The 21984-nt window shown below is 43.1% G+C and overlaps 1 protein-coding gene across 2 annotated transcripts in view; it reads right to left on the reverse strand.

Moving 5' to 3' along the window:
* The window catches only part of zgc:73226 (BCL2/adenovirus E1B 19 kDa protein-interacting protein 3), a 46599-nt gene extending 34334 nt beyond the window's left edge, over nucleotides 1-12265 (reverse strand). The window contains exons 1-2 of one of the 2 annotated variants that reach the window (XM_031826297.1): nucleotides 11905-12265; nucleotides 2689-2833 (exon numbers count right to left, since the gene is read on the reverse strand). In XM_031826297.1, coding sequence (XP_031682157.1) covers nucleotides 2689-2833; nucleotides 11905-11947 — 188 coding nt within the window. In that variant the 5' untranslated portion in view covers nucleotides 11948-12265. The remainder of the gene's footprint in view (nucleotides 1-2688; nucleotides 2834-11904) is intronic. The other variant, XR_004210196.1, reaches the window with a different exon arrangement.
* Between the last annotated feature and the right edge of the window lie 9719 nt (nucleotides 12266-21984).

Consider the following 21984-nt stretch of genomic DNA (forward strand, 5'->3'; position numbering starts at 1 on the left):
CACTCCTCTCTCAGCTACTAACCTGTTATTATTCCTCTCAGCTACTAACCTGTTATTATTCCTCTCAGCTACGAACCTGTCATTACTCCTCTCTCAGCTACTAACCTGTTATTATTCCTCTCTCAGCTACGAACCTGTTATGATTCCTCTCAGCTACTAATCTGTCATTATTCCTCTCTCAGCTACTAACCTGTCATTACTCCTCTCTCAGCTACTAACCTGTTATTATTCCTCTCTCAGCTACTAACCTGTTATGATTCCTCTCAGCTACTAACCTGTTATTATTCCTCTCTCAGCTACTAACCTGTCATCACTCCTCTCAGCTACTAACCTGTCATCACTCCTCTCAGCTACTAACCTGTCATCACTCCTCTCAGCTACTAACCTGTCATCACTCCTCTCAGCTACTAACCTGTCATCACTCCTCTCAGCTACTAACCTGTTATTATTCCTCTCAGCTACTAACCTGTTATTATTCCTCTCTCAGCTACTAACCTGTCATTACTCCTCTCTCAGCTACTAACCTGTCATTACTCCTCTCTCAGCTACGAACCTGTTATTATTCCTCTCTCAGCTACGAACCTGTTATTATTCCTCTCTCAGCTACTAACCTGTCATCACTCCTCTCTCAGCTACTAACCTGTTATTATTCCTCTCAGCTACTAACCTGTTATTATTCCTCTCAGCTACGAACCTGTCATTACTCCTCTCTCAGCTACGAACCTGTTATTATTCCTCTCTCAGCTACTAACCTGTTATTATTCCTCTCTCAGCTACTAACCTGTTATTATTCCTCTATCAGCTACTAACCTGTTATTATTCCTCTCTCAGCTACTAACCTGTTATTATTCCTCTCTCAGCTACTAACCTGTCATTACTCCTCTCAGCTACGAACCTGTCATTACTCCTCTCTCAGCTACTAACCTGTTATTATTCCTCTCTCAGCTACTAACCTGTTATTATTCCTCTCTCAGCTACTAATCTGTTATTATTCCTCTCTCAGTTACTAACCTGTTATTATTCCTCTCAGCTACTAACCTGTTATTATTCCTCTCTCAGCTACTAACCTGTTATTACTCCTCTCTCAGCTACTAACCTGTCATTACTCCTCTCAGCTACGAACCTGTCATTACTCCTCTCTCAGCTACTAACCTGTCATTACTCCTCTCTCAGCTACTAACCTGTTATTATTCCTCTCTCAGCTACTAACCTGTTATTATTCCTCACTCAGCTACGAACCTGTCATTACTCTTCTCTCAGCTACTAACCTGTTATTACTCCTCTCTCAGCTACTAACCTGTCATTACTCCTCTCAGCTACGAACCTGTCATTACTCCTCTCTCAGCTACTAACCTGTCGTTACTCCTCTCTCAGCTACTAACCTGTTATTATTCCTCTCTCAGCTACTAACCTGTCATTACTCCTCTCAGCTACTAACCTGTTATTACTCCTCTCTCAGCTACTAACCTGTTATTATTCCCCTCTCAGCTACTAACCTGTCATTACTCCTCTCTCAGCTACTAACCTGTTATTATTCCTCTCTCAGCTACTAACCTGTTATGATTCCTCTCAGCTACTAACCTGTTATTATTCCTCTCTCAGCTACTAACCTGTCATCACTCCTCTCAGCTACTAACCTGTCATCACTCCTCTCAGCTACTAACCTGTCATCACTCCTCTCAGCTACTAACCTGTCATCACTCCTCTCAGCTACTAACCTGTCATCACTCCTCTCAGCTACTAACCTGTTATTATTCCTCTCAGCTACTAACCTGTTATTATTCCTCTCTCAGCTACTAACCTGTCATTACTCCTCTCTCAGCTACTAACCTGTCATTACTCCTCTCTCAGCTACGAACCTGTTATTATTCCTCTCTCAGCTACGAACCTGTTATTATTCCTCTCTCAGCTACTAACCTGTCATCACTCCTCTCTCTTTTACTAACCTGTTATTATTCCTCTCAGCTACTAACCTGTTATTATTCCTCTCAGCTACGAACCTGTCATTACTCCTCTCTCAGCTACGAACCTGTTATTATTCCTCTCTCAGCTACTAACCTGTTATTATTCCTCTCTCAGCTACTAACCTGTTATTATTCCTCTATCAGCTACTAACCTGTTATTATTCCTCTCTCAGCTACTAACCTGTTATTATTCCTCTCTCAGCTACTAACCTGTCATTACTCCTCTCAGCTACGAACCTGTCATTACTCCTCTCTCAGCTACTAACCTGTTATTATTCCTCTCTCAGCTACTAACCTGTTATTATTCCTCTCTCAGCTACTAATCTGTTATTATTCCTCTCTCAGTTACTAACCTGTTATTATTCCTCTCAGCTACTAACCTGTTATTATTCCTCTCTCAGCTACTAACCTGTTATTACTCCTCTCTCAGCTACTAACCTGTCATTACTCCTCTCAGCTACGAACCTGTCATTACTCCTCTCTCAGCTACTAACCTGTCATTACTCCTCTCTCAGCTACTAACCTGTTATTATTCCTCTCTCAGCTACTAACCTGTTATTATTCCTCACTCAGCTACGAACCTGTCATTACTCTTCTCTCAGCTACTAACCTGTTATTACTCCTCTCTCAGCTACTAACCTGTCATTACTCCTCTCAGCTACGAACCTGTCATTACTCCTCTCTCAGCTACTAACCTGTTATTATTCCCCTCTCAGCTACTAACCTGTCTTTACTCTCGAGCTGTGCCTCTAGCAGGATCCTCTGTAGCTCCCCCTGCAGGGCCCAGGAGGCTGTGTCCTGTTCTTGTCCTGTCAGACTCTCCCTGCTGCTCACCGCTGATAGCAGCTCCTCCAGCTCCACCCAAGAGTCTGTGTGTGTGTGTGTGTGTGTGTGTGTGTGTGTGTGTGTGTGTGTGTGTGTGTGTGTGTGTGTGTGTGTGTGTGTGTGTGTGTGTGTGTGTGTGTGTGTGAGAGAGAGAGAGAGAGAGAGAGAGACAGAGACATGCACCCTGTCAGCAATGTTGCAAACTGAGAACTGAGCTAATTCTGGAACATTCCATAGTTTACATTTCAGTTAATCTTATTCAATCGTTTTCAATCTCCCAGAATAACGTTACTAAAGCCCCATTCTGGAAGACTGTAGGCTAAATCAGGAGGGTTTGGCAGACCACATATCAGCCAGCAGTCATGCAAGTGGGGGATACAGCATGATCACACTAAAAATAGACAAATAAGTCTATTTGCCCTCCAGGACATTTACAGCACGCTATGTCACAGAATGGCCCAGAAGACCATGAAGGACCTCAGCCACCTGAGCCATGGCTTGTTCACCTCGCTACTATCTAGAAGGCAGAGACCGTACAGGTGCATCAAAGCTGGGCCAAGAGACCTAAAAATTAGATGCCATCAGATTGTTAAATAGTCACCACTAGCCAGCCTGCTCCCAATACCCTGACCTGAACTTAGTCACTGTTACGAGCCGGCTACCATCCATGTCCTCTACCGTGCACCTTAGAGACTGCTGCCCTATATACAGTTGAAGTCAGAAGTTTACATACACTTAGGTTAGAGTCATTAAAACTTGTTTTTCAACCACTCCACAGATTTCTTGTTAACAAGCTATAGTTTTGGCAAGTCGGTTAGGACATTTACTTTGTGCATGACACAAGTAATTTTTACAACAATTGTTTACATACAGATTATTTCACTTATAATTCACTGTATCACAATTCCAGTGGGTCAGAAGTTTACATACACTAAGCTGACTGTGCCTTTAAACAGCTTGGAAAATTCCATAAAATTATGTCATGGCTTTAGAATCTTCTGATAGGCTAATTGACATCATTTGAGTCAATTGGAGGTGTATCTGTGGATGTATTTCAAGGCCTACCTTCAAACTCAGTGCCTCTTTGCTTGACATCATGGGAAAATCTAAAGAAATCAGCCAAGACCTCCAAAAAGTATTGTAGACCTCCACAAATCTGGTTCATCCTTGGGAGCAATTTCCAAATGCCTGAAGGTACCACATTCATCTGTACAAACAATAGTACGCAAGTATAAACACCATGGGACCATCCAGTTGTCATACCGCTCAGGAAGGAGACATATTCTGTCTCCTAGAGATTAACGTACTTTGGTGCGAAAAGTGCAAATCAATCCCAGAACAACAGCAAGGGACCTTGTAAAGATGCAAAGATGGACTGTAAAGATGCTGGAGGAAACAGGTACAAAAATATCTATATCCACAGTAAAACAAGTCCTATATCAACATAACCTGAAAGGCCGCTCAGCAAGGAAGAAGCCATTGCTCCAAAACCGCCATAAAAAAGCCAAACTACGGTTTGCAACTGCACATGGGGACAAAGATTGTACTTTTTGGAGAAATGTCCTCTGGTCTGTGTACTACTCCCTTCACAGAACAGCGCGAGCTGGCCCTAACCAGAATAGAAAGAGGAGTGGCAGGCCCCAGTGCACAACTGAGCGAGAGGACAAGTACATTAGAGTGTCTAGTTTGAGAAACAGACACCTCACCAGTCCTCAATTTGCAGCTTCATTAAATAGTACCTGCAAAACACGAGTCTCAACGTCAACAGTGAAGCGGCGACTCTGGGATGCTGACCTTCTAGACAGAGTTGCAATGAAAAATCCATATCTCAGACTGGCCAATAAAAATAAAAGATTAAGATGGGCAAAAGAACACAGACACTGGACAGAGGAACTCTGCCTGAAGGCCAGCATCCTAGAGTCACCTCTTCACTGTTTACGTTGAGACTGGTGTTTTGTGGGTACTAAATCTCTTCATTTTTTTATTTAAATTTTTGGGGATTTGCTTGTGTTGTTTTCTATTTTTAGGTATACTAACATAAGCATTTCGCTGTACCTGCGATAACAGCTGCAAAATGTGTACTCGATCAATAACCTTTGATTTGATCTAAAGAGACTGTTTAATTGTCTGTTGTTGCTTTATCATTACAGTAGACGGCTGTCTTAAGGTTATGACACGTAATGCAGAGGGGTATACTACAAAGCAGGATCAATGAGTTAGCCAGCTAACATGCCTAAACATTCTGAATTGATTAGAATTAGAATATTCTGAATTTATTTTTGACAGATAAGCTTGGGCCTCCCAAATTGCGTAGCGTTCTAAGGCACGACATCGAAGAGCTGATCCCAGGCTGTGTCACAGCTGGCACCATAGGGAGGCGCACGAGTCAGGGGAGGGTTTGGCCGGGGGGCTGTCATTGGCTCATCGTGCTCTAGAGACTCCTTGTGGCGGGCTCGGCACTTGCAAACTGACTTCAGTCGTCAGTTGAACAGTGTTTCCTCTGACACATTGGTATGGCTGACTTCCGGGTTAAGTGAGCAGTGTGTTAAGAAGCAGTGTGTCGTAGCGGATCATGTTTCGGAGGACGCATTTCTTGACCTTCGCCTCTCCCGAGCCCGTTGGGGAGTAGTTTAAGCATGTTATGGCCTAGTCAAATCAAAGTTTATTATACACAGATTTGCTGATGTTATCACAGGTGCTGTGAAATGCTTGTGTTTCTAGCTCCAGCAGTGCAGTAGTAATACCTAGAAAACAATACGAAACAATTCACACATAATAAATAGCTTTTCATGCACCTCTTTTACAATCTTTGCCAGGTGGCATACACCTGTATTGATTACTATGTATAGCTTTGTAAAACTATAAATGACCAACCACCCAGCTTTTGAGTAGTTAGAAGGTCTATTTCCCTGCTTTTGAGAGAAGCCAGCTAGTAGTTTGCTTCCTAAAACAACAGGTGTAGACTAACAGTGAAATGCTTACTTACTTCCCAACAATGCAGAGAGAGAAAGATAAATACTAGAGAAATAGTATGTGATCAGTCAAAAGAGGTGTTGCAAAAAGGGTCAATGCAGATATTCCAGGTAGCTATTGGTGAATGATTTAGCAGTTTATGGCTTTGGGGTAGAAGCTGTTCTGGGTGCTGTTGGTTCTAGACTTGGTGCATTGGTACCGCTTGCCGTGCGGTAGCAGAGACAACAGTCTATGACTTGGGTGTCTGGAGTCTTTGACCATTTTTAGGGCCTTCCTCTGACACTGCCTGGTATATACTGTAGGTCTTGTAGCACCTTGCGGTCGGATGCTAAGCAGTTGCCATATCAAGTGGCGATGCAGCCAGTCAAGATGCTCTCAGTCGTGGAGCTGTAGAACTTTCTGAGGATCTGAGAGTCCATGCCGAATACTTTCCAGATTCCAGAGAGGCTAATTGCGCAAAGCTAACGATATGCTACCTTCAACTTCCTTCAAACTACACACAAAGACATCAAAATGGTATCCATGACTTTGTCTGACTCTGGGTAAGTAGGAAAAAAGGCTTAATTCACAAAATTGCAAAGTTTTCCTTAAAACATCTTTATGTGTATGTGAGAAACGATTTAACCAATCAGAAGTGCGCAAATGATTTTGGTCCCGCCTTTGAGTGACACCTCAATCATTTTCAATCTCGAGAAAGCCCTGCAGAGGATGCACCATTTTAGACAGCGAAATAGCGAGTATAACCTAGATAAGGTTGGTATGTTTGAAGTGGAGGGAGAACAGGGCTTAGCATGTGTCTAGAAGGAGATTTCAGCTTGGAAAGTTTAATATTTTCAGAGTCAGGTAATTGGTTATTGGAGGAGGATTGGAGGGAAAGAGAGAGGAGGTTGAAAATACTGAGGATGGGTTCAAATCTGTTGAAGCTTGCAATAATAAGGGAGAGGGTATGTTGAGGAAGGTTTTTGGCAAGTTCAAACAGAGTGAGCCGGAAACCAGTTCGAGTTCTGGAGGTGAAATGGATAGAGCCCGAGGTTGATAAAGATACGTTTGGTCCCGTGGGAATTAGACTTTTGAAGAGGGTGGAAACAGGCTGATTGGCTGATCCATGGGTGGTTTCAGGTTGGGTGGAAAAGATGGTGGGTGGTATTGAGTTGGTGAAGGTAACCCAAAGTGGTCTTATGATGTTTGTTTGGGTTTCTTCAGATCAGAGGGAGGAGGCGCTCCATGCGACGCAACTTGGGTCAAGATCTGTTTTTTACTTTACTCTTAGGAACAGGGCACGATTGAAAGGAGTGATTTTTGGGGTAGCATTACGTGTGGAGGTGGAGCATTTGAAGTTGAAGATTCCTGGTGTTTGTGACGCCCACCGTTTGGTGTGACACATACGTGGTGGTGGTGAGCGTGGTGAAACAGAGGAGGCACTGTCAGTCCTTTTGAGTTTTGAGTCAGTCTTTACCTGACAAGGTCATGTTAGAATATATCAATTATCCTGTTAGAGTGTTTGTGGCGAATCCACTGTGCTGTTTCAGGTGCAACGTTTATACGTTTATGTCATAGCTGGTTGCAGGAGGGAGATTCCAAGATGTGGGAAGTGTGCAGGAAGGCATGGGATAGAGGACTGTGTAGCTTTGGCGGATAAAGTTGTGTGTGTCAGCTGTAGGGGTGCACATGTTGCTGGGGATTGGAAGTGTCCAGTGTGAAAAAAAAGTAGAGGAGAATGGGTCAATAGTCAGGGATTCTGAGAGGATCCCTGTGAATCGTAGATCTGTGCCAGCACAGAGGGATAGACCAATGAGTGACATATGCTTCAGTAAGGTTGGCTTCTTAGCATTCATAGCAATGGTTATCAACTGTACCACAGAAATGGAACGTGAATCACAGAAAATAGATGTTGTGGTGCCAGCTGCAGAGAAGTACATGGGGGTACGAGATTTGACTTCAGAAGAGTTGCAAGAGTGTGTTGAGTGGTAGTGTCCCATCCTCTCAGGTCATTGGCCTGGGGTAGTTAAAGTAGTGGAATGATTTACTATTTGGGGTTTAAGGCTGGGTTTCTGTACAACACTTTGTGACATCAGCTGATGTAAGAAGAACTTAATAAATACATTTGATTGATTGACTGGAATAAGTTCCAGGTTTTAATTAGTATAGGGTTAGTAGGTAGGGTAATACAATATATATATATATATATATCACCTGGAGTGCTTTTCCAACAGTCTTGAAAGAGTTCCCACATATGCTGAGGACTTGTTGTTCTGCTTTTTCTTCACTGCATTCCAACTCATCTCAAACCATCTCAATTGGGTTGAGGTCAGGAGATTGTGGGGCCAGGTCATCTGATGCGGCACTCCATCACTCTCCTTTTAGGTCAAATAGCCCTTACACAGCCTGAAGGTGTGTTGGGTCATTGTCCTGTTGAAAAACAAATGATAGTCCCACAAAGCGCAAACCGGATGGGATGGTGTATCGCTTCAGAATGCTGTGGTAGGCATGCTGGTTACTTGTGCCTTGAATTCTAAATAAATCACAGACATTGTCACCAGCAAAGCACCACCACGTCATCACACCTCGTCCTCCTTGCTTCACGGTGGGAACCACACATACGGAGATCATCCGTTCACCCACTCTGCGTCTCACAAAGACTTGGCGGTTGGAACCAAAATTCTCAAAATTGGACTCATTAGACCAAAGGACAGATTTCCACCTGTTTAATGTCCATTGCTGTGTTTCTTGGCCCAAGCAAGTCTCTTTTTCTTATTAGTGTCCTTTAGTAGTGGTTTCTTTGCAGCAAATCGACCATGTTGAGATGTGTCTGTTACTTGAAATCAGCGAGGCATTTATTTGGGCTGCAATCTGAGGTGCAGTTCACTCCAATGAACTTGTCTTCTGCAGCAGAGGTAACTCTGGGCCTTCCTTTCCTTTGGCGGTCCTCGTGAGAGCCAGTTTCATCAAAGCGCTTGATGGTTTTTGTGACTGCACTTTAAGAAACTTTCAACGTTTTTCCACATTAACTGACCTTCATGTCTTAAAGTAATGATGGTCTGTCATTTCTCTTTGATTATTTGAGCTACTTTGAAGAATCTCAAATATAAAATATATTTTGATTTGTTTAAAAAATGTTGGGTTACTAAATGATTCCATATGTGTTATTTCATTGTTTTGATGTTTTCACTATTATTCTACAGTGTAGAAAATAGTGAAAATAAAGAAAAACCATGGAATGAGTAGGTGTGTCCAAACTTTTGACTGGTACTGTATATATTACTATATATATTATTGTATATATTAATTCATATAAAATAAAACAATTCTGGTTCCCCTTTCCCATTTTTTCTCACAAAGTGTAATGGATCTATACTACAGTTAATTTGGAGCTCGTCCTGAGACTGGTTGAATGAGTTTGTGGACCATTAACTTATTAAGTAAAATTTGTTACAAATCAAGCTACTGTGTTTGCGTCGCATTACTGGGCCAATGCTAACTTCAAGACCCTAGGGAGGACCACAAGCCCGCAAATGAGCTTCCCTGAGACAATTTCTGACAGTTTGTGCAGAAATTCTTCAGTTGTAGAAACCCCACAGTTTCATCAGCTGTCCGGGTGGCTGGTCTCAGACGATCCCGCAGTTGAAGAAGCCAGATATGGAGGTCCTGAGCTGCCGTGGTTACACATGGTCTGTGGTTATGAAGCCAGTTGGACGTACTGCCAAATTCTCTAAAACAACTTTGGCAACAGCTGTGGTGGACATTCCTGCAGTCAGCATGCCAATTGCATGCTCCCTCAACTTGAGTCATCTGTGGCATTGTATTGTGACAAAACTGCACATTTTAGAGTGCCATTTTATTGTCCTCGGCACAAGGTGCACCTGTGTAATGATCATCCTACTTAATCAGCTTCTTGATATGCCACACCTGTCAGGTGGATGGATTGTCTTGGCAAATAAGAAATGCTCACTAACAAGGATATTACCAATGTGTGCACAGCATTTGAGAGAAATATGCTTTTTGTGCACATGGAACATTTCTGAGATGTTTTATTTCAGTACATTTAGGTAATCTGGTAGACTCACGTCACTGGGCAGTTCACGGCTGGATTTCCCTTTGTAATCTGTGATAGTTTGCAAGCCCTGCCACATCCGACAAGCGTCAGGGCCAGTAGTAGGATTCGATATTAGTCCTGCATTACGTTTTCAAGTTTGATGGCTCGTCGGAGGTCGTAGCGGGATTTGTTATAAGAGGCCGGATTAGCGGCAGCTCTAGCCTTTAGCTCAGTGTGGATGTTTCCTGTAATCCATGGCTTCTGGTTGGGATATGGATGTATGGTCACTGTGGGGTAGACTTCGTCGTAGCACTAATTGAAGAAGCCGGTGATGTGGTAAACTCCTCTATATTATTGGATGAATCCCGGAACATATTCCAGTCTGTGCTAGCGAAGTTCTATATTGAATTGATCTGATGATATACCGGTGATTATTGATATTAGATGGGTGCACCTGAGGTATTGCAATACCCATAGACTATTTACCCAAGATATTGAAATACTAATAGACTATTTACCCGAGATATGGAAATTTAACTAGGCCTATTGTGAACATTGTTTATTGTGTGAATCACGTTGTGAATTGTATATATTTTATTAAGATAACAACTACAACTATATTCCTTAAAATGCATTTAGCACTTATCTTTAAACCTACTGGTCTCTGGTCTTTAACATGATAATCTCTTCACTGCTCCCTCTGAAACTAGTCCGTTGCATTGTTTGAGTGTTCCATGATAAGCACATGCAACACATGCACAAGGATGAACACAACACACACTAACACACACAAACAAACAGGGCCAAGCACTGACAGAGTGCCCTGGCAGAGTGCCCTGGCAGTGTGCCCTGACAGAGTGCCGCCTGCTTATATAAGATCTTATTTCTGTATGAGATGATCCACCCTCTCCTCTCTCCTGTCTCATTATCTCTCTCTCAGGAATGCATGTATGCAAACATCATCAACACTCATCCCCTCTGTTTTTCTCTTCCCCTGTTTTATTTTCTTTAAGGAAGTGAGAGACCATGTAAACAGCAACAGTGGAGATGGCATTATGAATAGAGGGGGGGGGGGGGGTGGAGAAGAGAGCACAGAGGGAAAATTGTGCTGTTGCCCTAGTTTTCCTCCCAGAGTGAGAGAGTTATGACATAATCACTGGCTGACAGCCTGCTGTTTCTCTCTCTCTTTCTCTCTCTCTGGCCTTGACCATGTTGCACTGCAGCAATACCCCATGCCTGTCAATCGTCCAGTATCCATCCATAGAATTAGTGCCAATCAGGTTTATGTAATGTCTGTTAATATAGGCCTAGTTCTTGAAAAACAGCACAACTGTGTTGTTGTGCTCGTTCCAAAGCTTTGCGTTAAAGTCCTAGATATTACGGCTTTATAAATCTGTTTACGGTTCAACCATGTCCAATGTACTATTCCCGTCTGTGTATGAGTTGTGTATACATTGACAGCTGGACAACATCTCCCATGTACTGTAGAGGCTATAAGCAAACTGTACAGTGAGCTATAAGCCTCAGGGGAATCTCCCGGGTTTAATTGGCTTAGGGAGATAGAAAAAGGTGAGTCATGAAATCTGTTTACACAATGACATGTCCGTTGCAACAACTCCAAATGGGTGTGCTAACGTTTCTCCCCTAACCTGCCCTTTTAGTCCACGCTATCCATGCATTCTGTCATGGTTAATGATTATATAAGTGTTGTGTGTGAATTAAGTCAAATGTAGCAAACAACCTTCTTCTAATGAAAGAGGTCAATGTTCATGCATCATTAACTGATTGTTACTAACAAATAAGCGTTACAGGCCTGAGGATGAACATAATAATTTATACATCAATAGTGTTCTTTTCCTGATGGACCCCTTTTGGAATTATTTATAAAGAATGTAACCTAGAAGAACACTTGGACATAGTTAATCCCTATGGTAAACACAGAGAAGGAGTCATCCTAGGGCAGTAACAAGGCTTTTGGAAACATTTGATAGTAACACACAAATCAATCATCATTGACCCGACTTTGCATTGACCCAAAAACAATAAATCATTTTTTATACATTGACACAAAGTAACCACCCCGGCCAGCTCAGTCCCCCAAACCCTTACCGTACAAGCCGTCCTCTGGAGTCTGCGAACCTGACAGAGACATGGTTAGTGGCCGAAGGATGATTTAAATTCAGAGAGAGAGATTCTCACACTGACAAACACGAGCAATGAGGAGAAAACTGTATTCTAAACGGCCTTTCTTCATTCACTGTTGTTATGGTAGCGCGTAGACTGTGATGATCAGAGCACGCTAATCCGCCAGCACTCCCTCCCTACTCACGTGCAGAGAAGATCGAGGTAAACAAAACAGACTTGACCCACTGGGCACACACTGGTTGAATCAACGTTGTTTCCACATAATTTCAAAGAACCAACGTGGAATAGATGTTGAAATGACGTCCGTGCCCAGTGGGAAAGCTCAACAGTAAAGAGCCATACAGCAATTTAAGTAGCTGACAACACTTGTACAGTGTATTAGATTAAGAGATAATTGATTTAACTCACTTCAACTCCATTCAGACATTGTGTATTGAAATTCATTTAAATAATAGTTTTAAATGCACATCCAGGGAATGTTTAAAAGACAAACAAATTCACCCATATAATAATATGTACAGTGTATCCTATATACACATACAGTGTATCCTATATACACATACAGTGTATCCTATATACACATACAGTGTATATATAGTGAACAAAAATATAAACACATGTAAAATTGTTAACATTTTTGCATTTATATTTCTGTTCAGTATACAATCTATGAGCTACCCCACATTAACAATTTTTCGTCTGAATCAAATAGAGTTGTCACAGCTTGTGGTGGTTGGTGGACAGTGACTGATCCATTTAATTCCTTTGAAAAGAAGCCTAGCAACTAGTGACATCAGCACTCCGCATGTAGACGCAGGCTCGTACAGTGCCTGTGAAGTAAGTGCATGTTGTTGTGTCCATAGAGATACCATGACGCACAAGGGCGGGCCGTCATGATGCACAGTAGCTCTTCTGATTCCATGTTTTTGCTTCCATGCTTCCTCTTCAAACACACACACACACGGCTCTAAATTAATATTGTTCATTGGTAGCACTGGTGCTCCTAATATAAAAAAGTTAGGAGCACAACATGAAATCTAGGAGAACCAGAATATTTTTTTATTGATCGATATATAGTATATTGGGCCTATATCTACTTTTGAAGCACATGTTGTGCTCTAGAAACCAATATTTAACCCTGTAAAGATATTTGTTTATTATAAAAATCTAAAATGTTGATACAAAAACCTGTAATTGAAATTAATTCAAAGTCGTTTGTAGAATAGTAGGTTTCTACATGGTGTAAAACTCTACCTATTGAGATGCATTGAATAGAAAATTCTACACGGTCTCTTTAAGAGCACAACGTTTTTGAGTGACGACATGCAAGAGATCAGTCATTTATTAATTGCTATGATCATTGACCTTCTAAAGAAGCTAGTCATTTTCCTTTTTTTCTATGCCCCCAAATGTTTAGATATACTGGTGAATGAACCAGGTTTTTAGCTAGCTAATGAGTTAACATGAAGGAACAAGGTGTAAACAAATGCCTGTGACTGGATTTGGAATGACCTTCGACATGGTTTACGAACAGAGCCTAAAAACTACATTTTTGGCCCACCAGCAGCTGTGGCAGCTAGATAAAAAAAAATATACCACATTCTTACAAGCCAATACATTTATTCACCATAATAACACGAAAAAAGAATGAAAACACAAGCGGAAGGTGACACCGCTACTTTAGCTAGCTAGGACAATGGTAGACACTGTGTGTGTGACACCAGTGGTGTCCTTGACTATGCGGGTGGCAGGGTAGCCTAGTGGTTAGAGCATTGGACTAGTAACTGAAAGGTTGTAAGTTCAAATCCCCGAGCTGACAAGGTACCAATCTGTTGTTCTGCCCCTGAACAGGCAGTTAACCCACTGTTCCTAGGCTGTCATTGAAAATAAGATCTAAAAAAAAAAGTGTATTATGTAGGAGAGGCTTCCATTAAAGAACACCCTCTGTGTTCTGTTAGACAGATAACTATTTATCCACAAGATAGCATATGCACATATGTTTTTCCAGCATCCAACATATGTTTTTCCAGCATCAGACCACAGTATGCTGCACTGAATTCTACCAGAGTTTGCAAAACAAAAGACCACACACTTGATACAAATCATCATGATATCAAACCCAATTTTATTGGTCGTGTACACATATTTTGCAGATTTTATGACGTGTGTAGTGAAATGCTTGTGTTCCTAGCTCCTACAATGCAGTAATACCTAACAACACACCACAATAACACCAACTTATCTGTTATGGCTTTTCAATCTCTGCTATTTCGTGGATTCAGAGCTATCTATAAAATAGAACGATTCTCTAATGTCAAACATGTCAAATGTGGTGTACCGGAAGGCAGCTCTCTTGGCCCTCTACTCTTTTCTATTTTTACGAATGACCTGCCACTGGCATTTAAAAAAATCTGTGTACCCATGCCGATGACTCAACCCTATACTCGTAAGCAACCACAGTTAATGAAGTCACTGAAACCCTTAACAAAGAGTTGCAGTAAGTTCTGAAATGGGTGGCCAGTAATAAAATTGTCCTGAACATCTCTAAAACTAAGAGCATCATATTTGGTAAAAAGTGGTGAATGTTGTGGCTGTTGAACAAGATGAGGAGACTAAATTACTTGGTGTTACCTTAGATTGTAAAATGCCATGCAACACTCCTTCCATAGCCTCCAACTGCTTTTAAATGCTAGTAAAACAAAGTGCATGCTCTTCAACTGATTGCTGCCCGCACCCTCCCACCCGACAAGCATCACTACTCCGGACGGTTCTGACCTTGAATATGTGGACAACTACAAATACCTAGGTTTCTGGTTAGACTGTAAACTCTCCTTCCAGACTCACATTAAACATCCCCAATCCAAAATTAAATCTAGAATCGGCTTCCTATTTCGCAACATATCCTACTTCACTCATGCTGCCAAACATACCCTCGTAAAACTGACTATCCTACCGATCCTTGACTTTGGCGATGTCATTTACAACATAGCCCCCAACACTCTACTCAGCAAACTGGATGTAGTCCATCACAGTGCCTTCTGTTTTGTCACCAAAGCCCCATATACAGTTTAAGTCAGAGGTTTACACACACTTAGGTTCTTGTTAACAAACTATAGTTTCGGCAAGTCGGTTAGGACATTTACTTTGTGCATGACACAAGTAATTTATACAACAATTGTTTAGACAGATTATTTCACTTAAAATTCACTGTATCACAATTCCAGTGGGTCAGAAGTTTACATACACTAAGTTGACTGTGCCTTTAAACAGCATGGAAAATTCCAGAAAATGATGTCATTGCTTTAGAAGCTTCTGATAGGCTAATTAACATAATTTGAGTCAGTTGGAGGTGTACCTGTAGATGTATTTCAAGGCCTACCTTCAAACTCAGTGCCTCTTTGCTTGACATCATGGGAAAAACCAAAGAAATCAGCCAAGACCTTAGAAAAAAAATGTAGATCAGATAAACAACAGATAAAACAGTAAACAAAATTTGTTTCTCGTCATCTCTCCTCCTTCCTTCAGGCTTCTTTTTCTTTTTCTGGACTTTATATTACGGTTGGCAACTAACTTTATATTGCGGTTGGCAACCAACTTTACGGTGCATTACTACAACCAACTGGAGTGTAGACTTCAGTTCATCTTTCAATCACCCACATGGGTATATGCTCCTATGGGTGGGTGCAATGATTGAATAACATGTATGTGTAAATGTATTAACGCTCGCACACATGACGTGTCCGGTCTGGTCAGCATGTAAGCATATGTTTCATGTTCATGTTTTCTTTTAAATCCACAATGAGAATTCCTCTACAGCCTCATAGAGGATCTATATGCTTTCTCTAACCTCTCGGCGCCGACAGAGATGGCCGCCTCGCTTCGCGTTCCTAGGAAACTATGCAGTTTTTTGTTTTTTTACGTGTTATTTCTAACACTTGTACCCCAGGTCATCTTAGGTTTCATTACATACAGCCGAGAAGAACTACTGAATATAAGATCAGCGTCAACTCACCATCAGTACGACCAAGAATATGTTTTTCGCGATGCGGATCCTGTGTTCTGCCTTACAACCAGTGTAACGGAGTGGATTACATGCAGCGACCCAAAAAACGACTCAGAAAAAGAGGGAAACGAAGCGGTCTTCTGGTCAGACTCCGGAGACGGGCATATCGTGCACCACTCCCTAGCATTCTTCTTGCCAATGTCCAGTCTCTTAGAATTCCTCACAATCAAATGTAGACCGCATTATCTACCAAGAGAATTCTCTTCGATTATAATCACAGCCGTATATATCCCCCCCCAAGCAGACACATCGATGGCTCTGAACGAACTTTATTTAACTCTCTGCAAACTGGAAACGATTTATCCGGAGGCTGCATTCATTGTAGCTGGGGATTTTAACAAGGCTAATCTGAAAACAAGACTCCCTAAATTTTATCAGCATATCGATTGCGCAACCAGGGGTGGAAAGACCCTGGATCATTGTTACTCTAACTTCCGCGACGCATATAAGGCCCTGCCCCGCCCCCCTTTCGGAAAAGCTGACCACGACTCCATTTTGTTGATCCCTGCCTACAGACAGAAACTAAAACAAGAAGCTCCCACGCTGAGGTCTGTCCAACGCTGGTCCGACCAAGCTGACTCCACACTCCAAGACTGCTTCCATCACGTGGACTGGGAGATGTTTCGTATTGCGTCAGATAACAACATTGACGAATACGCTGATTCGGTGTGCGAGTTCATTAGAACGTGCGTTGAAGATGTCGTTCAAATAGCAACGATTAAAACATTCCCTAACCAGAAACCGTGGATTGATGGCAGCATTCGTGTGGAACTGAAGGCGCGAACCACTGCTTTTAATCAGGGCAAAGTGTCTGGTGACATGACTGAATACAAACAGTGCAGCTATTCCCTCCGCAAGGCTATCAAACAAGCTAAGCGCCAGTACAGAGACAAAGTAGAATCTCAATTCAACGGCTCAGACACAAGAGGCATGTGGCAGGGTCTACAGGAAGAAACCCAGCCCAGTCACGGACCAGGATGTCTTGCTCCCAGGCAGACTAAATAACTTTTTTGCCCGCTTTGAGGACAATACAGTGCCACTGACACGGCCTGCAACGAAAACATGCGGTCTCTCCTTCACTGCAGCCGAAGTGAGTAAGACATTTAGACGTGTTAACCCTCGCAAGGCTGCAGGCCCAGACGGCATCCCCAGCCGCGCCCTCAGAGCATGCGCAGACCAGCTGGCCGGTGTGTTTACGGACATATTCAATCAATCCCTATACCAGTCTGCTGTTCCCACATGCTTCAAGAGGGCCACCATTGTTCCTGTTCCCAAGAAAGCTAAGGTAACTGAGCTAAACGACTACCGCCCCGTAGCACTCACATCCGTCATCATGAAGTGCTTTGAGAGACTAGTCAAGGACCATATCACCTCCACCCTACCTGACACCCTTGACCCACTCCAATTTGCTTACCGCCCAAATAGGTCCACAGATGATGCAATCTCAACCACACTGCACACTGCCCTAACCAATCTGGACAAGAGGAATACCTATGTGAGAATGCTGTTCATCGACTACAGCTCGGCATTCAACACCATAGTACCCTCCAAGCTCGTCATCAAGCTCGAGACCCTGGGTCTCGACCCCGCCCTGTGCAACTGGGTACTGAACTTCCTGACGGGCCGCCCCCAGGTGGTGAGGGTAGGCAACAACATCTCCTCCCCGCTGATCCTCAACACTGGGGCCCCACAAGGGTGCGTTCTGAGCCCTCTCCTGTACTCCCTGTTCACCCACGACTGCGTGGCCATGCACGCCTCCAACTCAATCATCAAGTTTGCGGACGACACAACAGTGGTAGGCTTGATTACCAATAACGACGAGACGGCCTACAGGGAGGAGGTGAGGGCCCTCGGAGTGTGGTGTCAGGAAAATAACCTCACACTCAACGTCAACAAAACTAAGGAGATGATTGTGGACTTCAGGAAACAGCAGAGGGAACACCCCCCCATCCACATCGATGGAACAGTAGTGGAGAGGGTAGCAAGTTTTAAGTTCCTCGGCATACACATCACAGACAAACTGAATTGGTCCACTCACACAGACAGCATCGTGAGGAAGGCGCAGCAGCGCCTCTTCGACCTCAGGAGGCTGAAGAAATTCGGCTTGTCACCAAAAGCACTCACAAACTTCTACAGATGCAGAATCGAGAGCATCCTGGTGGGCTGTATCACCGCCTGGTATGGCAACTGCACCGCCCTCAACCGTAAGGCTCTCCAGAGGGTAGTGAGGTCTGCACAACGCATCACCGGGGGCAAACTACCTGCCCTCCAGGACACCTACACCACCCGATGCTACAGGAAGGCCATAAAGATCATCAAGGACATCAACCACCCGAGCCACTGCCTGTTCACCCCGCTGTCATCCAGAAGGCGAGGTCAGTACAGGTGCATCAAAGCTGGGACCGAGAGACTGAAAAACAGCTTCTATCTCAAGGCCATCAGACTGTTAAACAGCCAACACTAACATTGAGTGGCTACTGCCAACACACTGTCAATGACACTGACTCTACTCCAGCCACTTTAATCATGGGAATTGATGGGAAATGATGTAAATATATCACTAGCCACTTTAAACAATGCTACCTTATATAATTCATTATTCTTATATAATTCATTATACATTATTCATCTCATATGCATACGTAGATACTGTACTCTATATCATCGACTGCATCCTTATGTAATACATGTATCACTAGCCACTTTAACTACGCCACTTGGTTTACATACTCATCTCATATGTATATACTGTACTCGATATCATCTACTGTATCTTGCCTATGCTGCTCTGTACCATCACTCATTCATATATCCTTATGTACATATTCTTTATCCCCTTACACTGTGTATAAGACAGTAGTTTTTTTGGAATTGTTAGTTAGATTACTTGTTCGTTATTACTGCATTGTCGGAACTAGAAGCACAAGCATTTCGCTACACTCGCATTAACATCTGCTAACCATGTGTATGTGACAAATAAAATTTGATTTGATTTGATTTGATTTGATTAAAACCAAATTATGATATTACGTATTGGATCACTAAAAAATACAACTTTTACATTACCGTGTAGTTCACCAATACAATGGTCTGACGGGGATGTGGACATAATCGGTATACATGTCCCGAAAGAAAGAAATGATCTCACACAGGAAAATACCTGTCTATTTGTGGGAAAATCACACTGATTAACTATTTAGTCATATCACAGTTTAATTATTTGCTTATGGATTTGCCTACACCTAGTGACCAGTTTTTTTTAATTATATGAGCCAGACAAAATTAAACATGCTTATTTATATAATGAATATGAATTTGGAGGGCAGAAATGATTCAATCACTAAAGGCGTCAGTCATGCAAAGTTATACTTAAATCCGAATGGGTTCTCTAGCAAATTAGTAAGAATGTCTCACCCCATGTTCAAGAATGGCCTTTTTCCCTTTGTTCAGATTACAACCTCTCACTTTCATTTATTTGAAAACAAAATAATCTCCAAAACATCGCTATTTTTAAAACAAGCCATAGAAAGTTGGTTGCAATTTCAGTTTAATCCACCAGAAAAGACAGAACAAATAATACAAATGTTGTGGTTAAATTCAAATATACTAATTGATAACAATTTTTTTTAAGTATAAACTTTCTTAACTGACTTACCTAGTTTAGTAAAGGTAAAAAATAGAAATCCAATATGGATGGTGGTAAGAGATAGATGGGAGGGGCTGATGAAGGGTGGGACTAATAACAACAGTAAAATATAATGTAATGTATATAGGTTCAGAACGTTTGTGAAATAGCACAGTTAAAAATATATGGCAAATAGAAATCAAACTGGACGGACATCAGAAATAGAGGAAGGCCAGGACTCAAAACAAACAAAATTGTCACACCCTGATCTGTTTCACCTGTCTTTGTGATTGTCTCCACCCCCCTCCAGGTGCCGCCCACCTTCCCCATTATCCCCTGTGAATTTATCTGTGACCAGTTGGTCTTGTTTGTCAATTCTACCAGCGGTTTTTGGTCATTTTGTGTCCTCTTGTCCTTTAAAAAGATGAGGCTCACTGGTAAGAACAAGTACTCTGGTGGGCTATATGGAGAACTTTCCCACCTCCCTTGCTCGCGCCCCTGTTCATGCCATTCTGCTGTGGGGAGGCCAGTCTAAATCTCTCCGGGTCCTCATTGATTCTTGGGCCGAGTTTTTTGGACACTACCCTGGCTTCCGAGCTGAACAGACTGGGTCACTCATATTACCACTCCCATAAACCTACGAGTGTCAGGGAATCACAGCGAGACTATTCAATTCCTGCTCATCAAGTCTCCTTAGATTCCCATGGTATGGGGATTCTCCTGGCTCCAGCGACACAATCCCCTCATCAACTAGTCTACTGGTGCCATCATGGGCAGGAGTCCGTTCTGCCATGTCCAGTGACTGAAGTCAGTGCAACCTGCCCCGGGACGTCTTCCTGGGGGCTTGGAAGGTGCCCCGGACCTCTCTGCCATTCCCGCAGAGTACCAGGACTGGGGGCAGTTCAACAAGGAATTGAGCCACTTTGCTTTTGTTGCACCGACCTTATGACTGCGGGATTGACCTTGTCCCTAGCACTGCTCCGACTGTACTTGTTGTCGGGACTGGAGACCAAGGCTATGGACACCTACATTGGGGATTTCCTAGCTGCAGGATTTATACGTCTTTCATCCTCTTCCGCTGGCGCAGGGTTCTTCTTTGTGGAGAAGAAGGACAAGACCCTGTGCCCATGCATCGACTACCTAGGACTCAATGACATAACGGTGAAGACCCGCTACCACTCATCTCCTCTGCTTTCGAGCCACTCCAGGGGGCCACCAGGTTTTCCAAGCTGGATCTATGGAACACCTACCACCTGGTGTGGATACGGGAGGGAGATGAGTGGAAGACCGCCTTCAATACGGCCAGCAGCCACTACGAGTATTTGGTCATGCCGTTTGGCCTCACCAATGCCCCTGCTGTGTTCCAGGCTCTGGTAAATTATGTTCTCCGCGACATGTTGAACTGGATCGTCTTCGTCTACATTGATGACATCCTCATCTTCTCCCGCTCCCCCCAAGAACATGTGCTCCTCGTCCGACAGGTTCTTCAACGCCTCCTAGAGAACCAGCTGTTTGTTAAGGCAGAGAAGTGTGAGTTCCATTGCCCCACCATCCCCCTTCTGGGGTACATCATCTCCACTGGTAGTGTCCAGATGGATCACGGGAAGTTGAGAGCAGTGGTGGATTGGCCCCAGCCTTCTTCCAGGGTGCAGCTGCAACGTTTCCTGGGGTTCGCCAACTTCTATCGCCGCTTCGTCCGGGGTTACAGCACCCTTGCTTCCCCCCTGTCAGCACTCACTTCTCCCCAGGTTCCATTCACGTGGTGCCCTGCTGCTGACTGTGCATTCAGGGACCTCAATCACCGCTTCACCACTTCTCCCATCCTGGTTCATCCTGACCCTTCCCATCAGTTCGTGGTGGAGGCCGATGTGTCGGATGTAGGAGTGGGGGTGGTTCTGTCCCAGCGTTCTGCACTGGACCTGAAGCTACATCCCTGCGCCTTCTTCTCCCATCACCTCAACAATACGGAGAGAAACTACGATGTGGGAAATCGTGAGCTTCTCGCAGTGAAGATGGCGTTGGAGGAATGGAGGTACTGGCTGGAAGGGGCGGAACATCCATTCATTGTATGGGCCGACCACAAAAACTTGCAGTATATCAGCACCGACAAACGCCACATTAGTCACATGCGCCGAATACAACAGGTGTAGACATTACTATGAAATGCTAACTTACGAGCCACTAACCAACAATGCAGTTTAAAAAATATGGATAAGAATAAGGAATAAAAGTAATAACTAATTAAAGAGCAGCAGTAAAATAACAATAGTGAGACTATATACAGGGGGGTACCGGTACAGAGTCAATGTGTGGGGGCACTGGTTATTTGAGATAATATGTACATGTAGGTAGAGTT

Source organism: Oncorhynchus kisutch, linkage group LG6, assembly GCF_002021735.2.
Source record: "Oncorhynchus kisutch isolate 150728-3 linkage group LG6, Okis_V2, whole genome shotgun sequence".
NCBI classification, from domain to species: domain Eukaryota; kingdom Metazoa; phylum Chordata; class Actinopteri; order Salmoniformes; family Salmonidae; genus Oncorhynchus; species Oncorhynchus kisutch.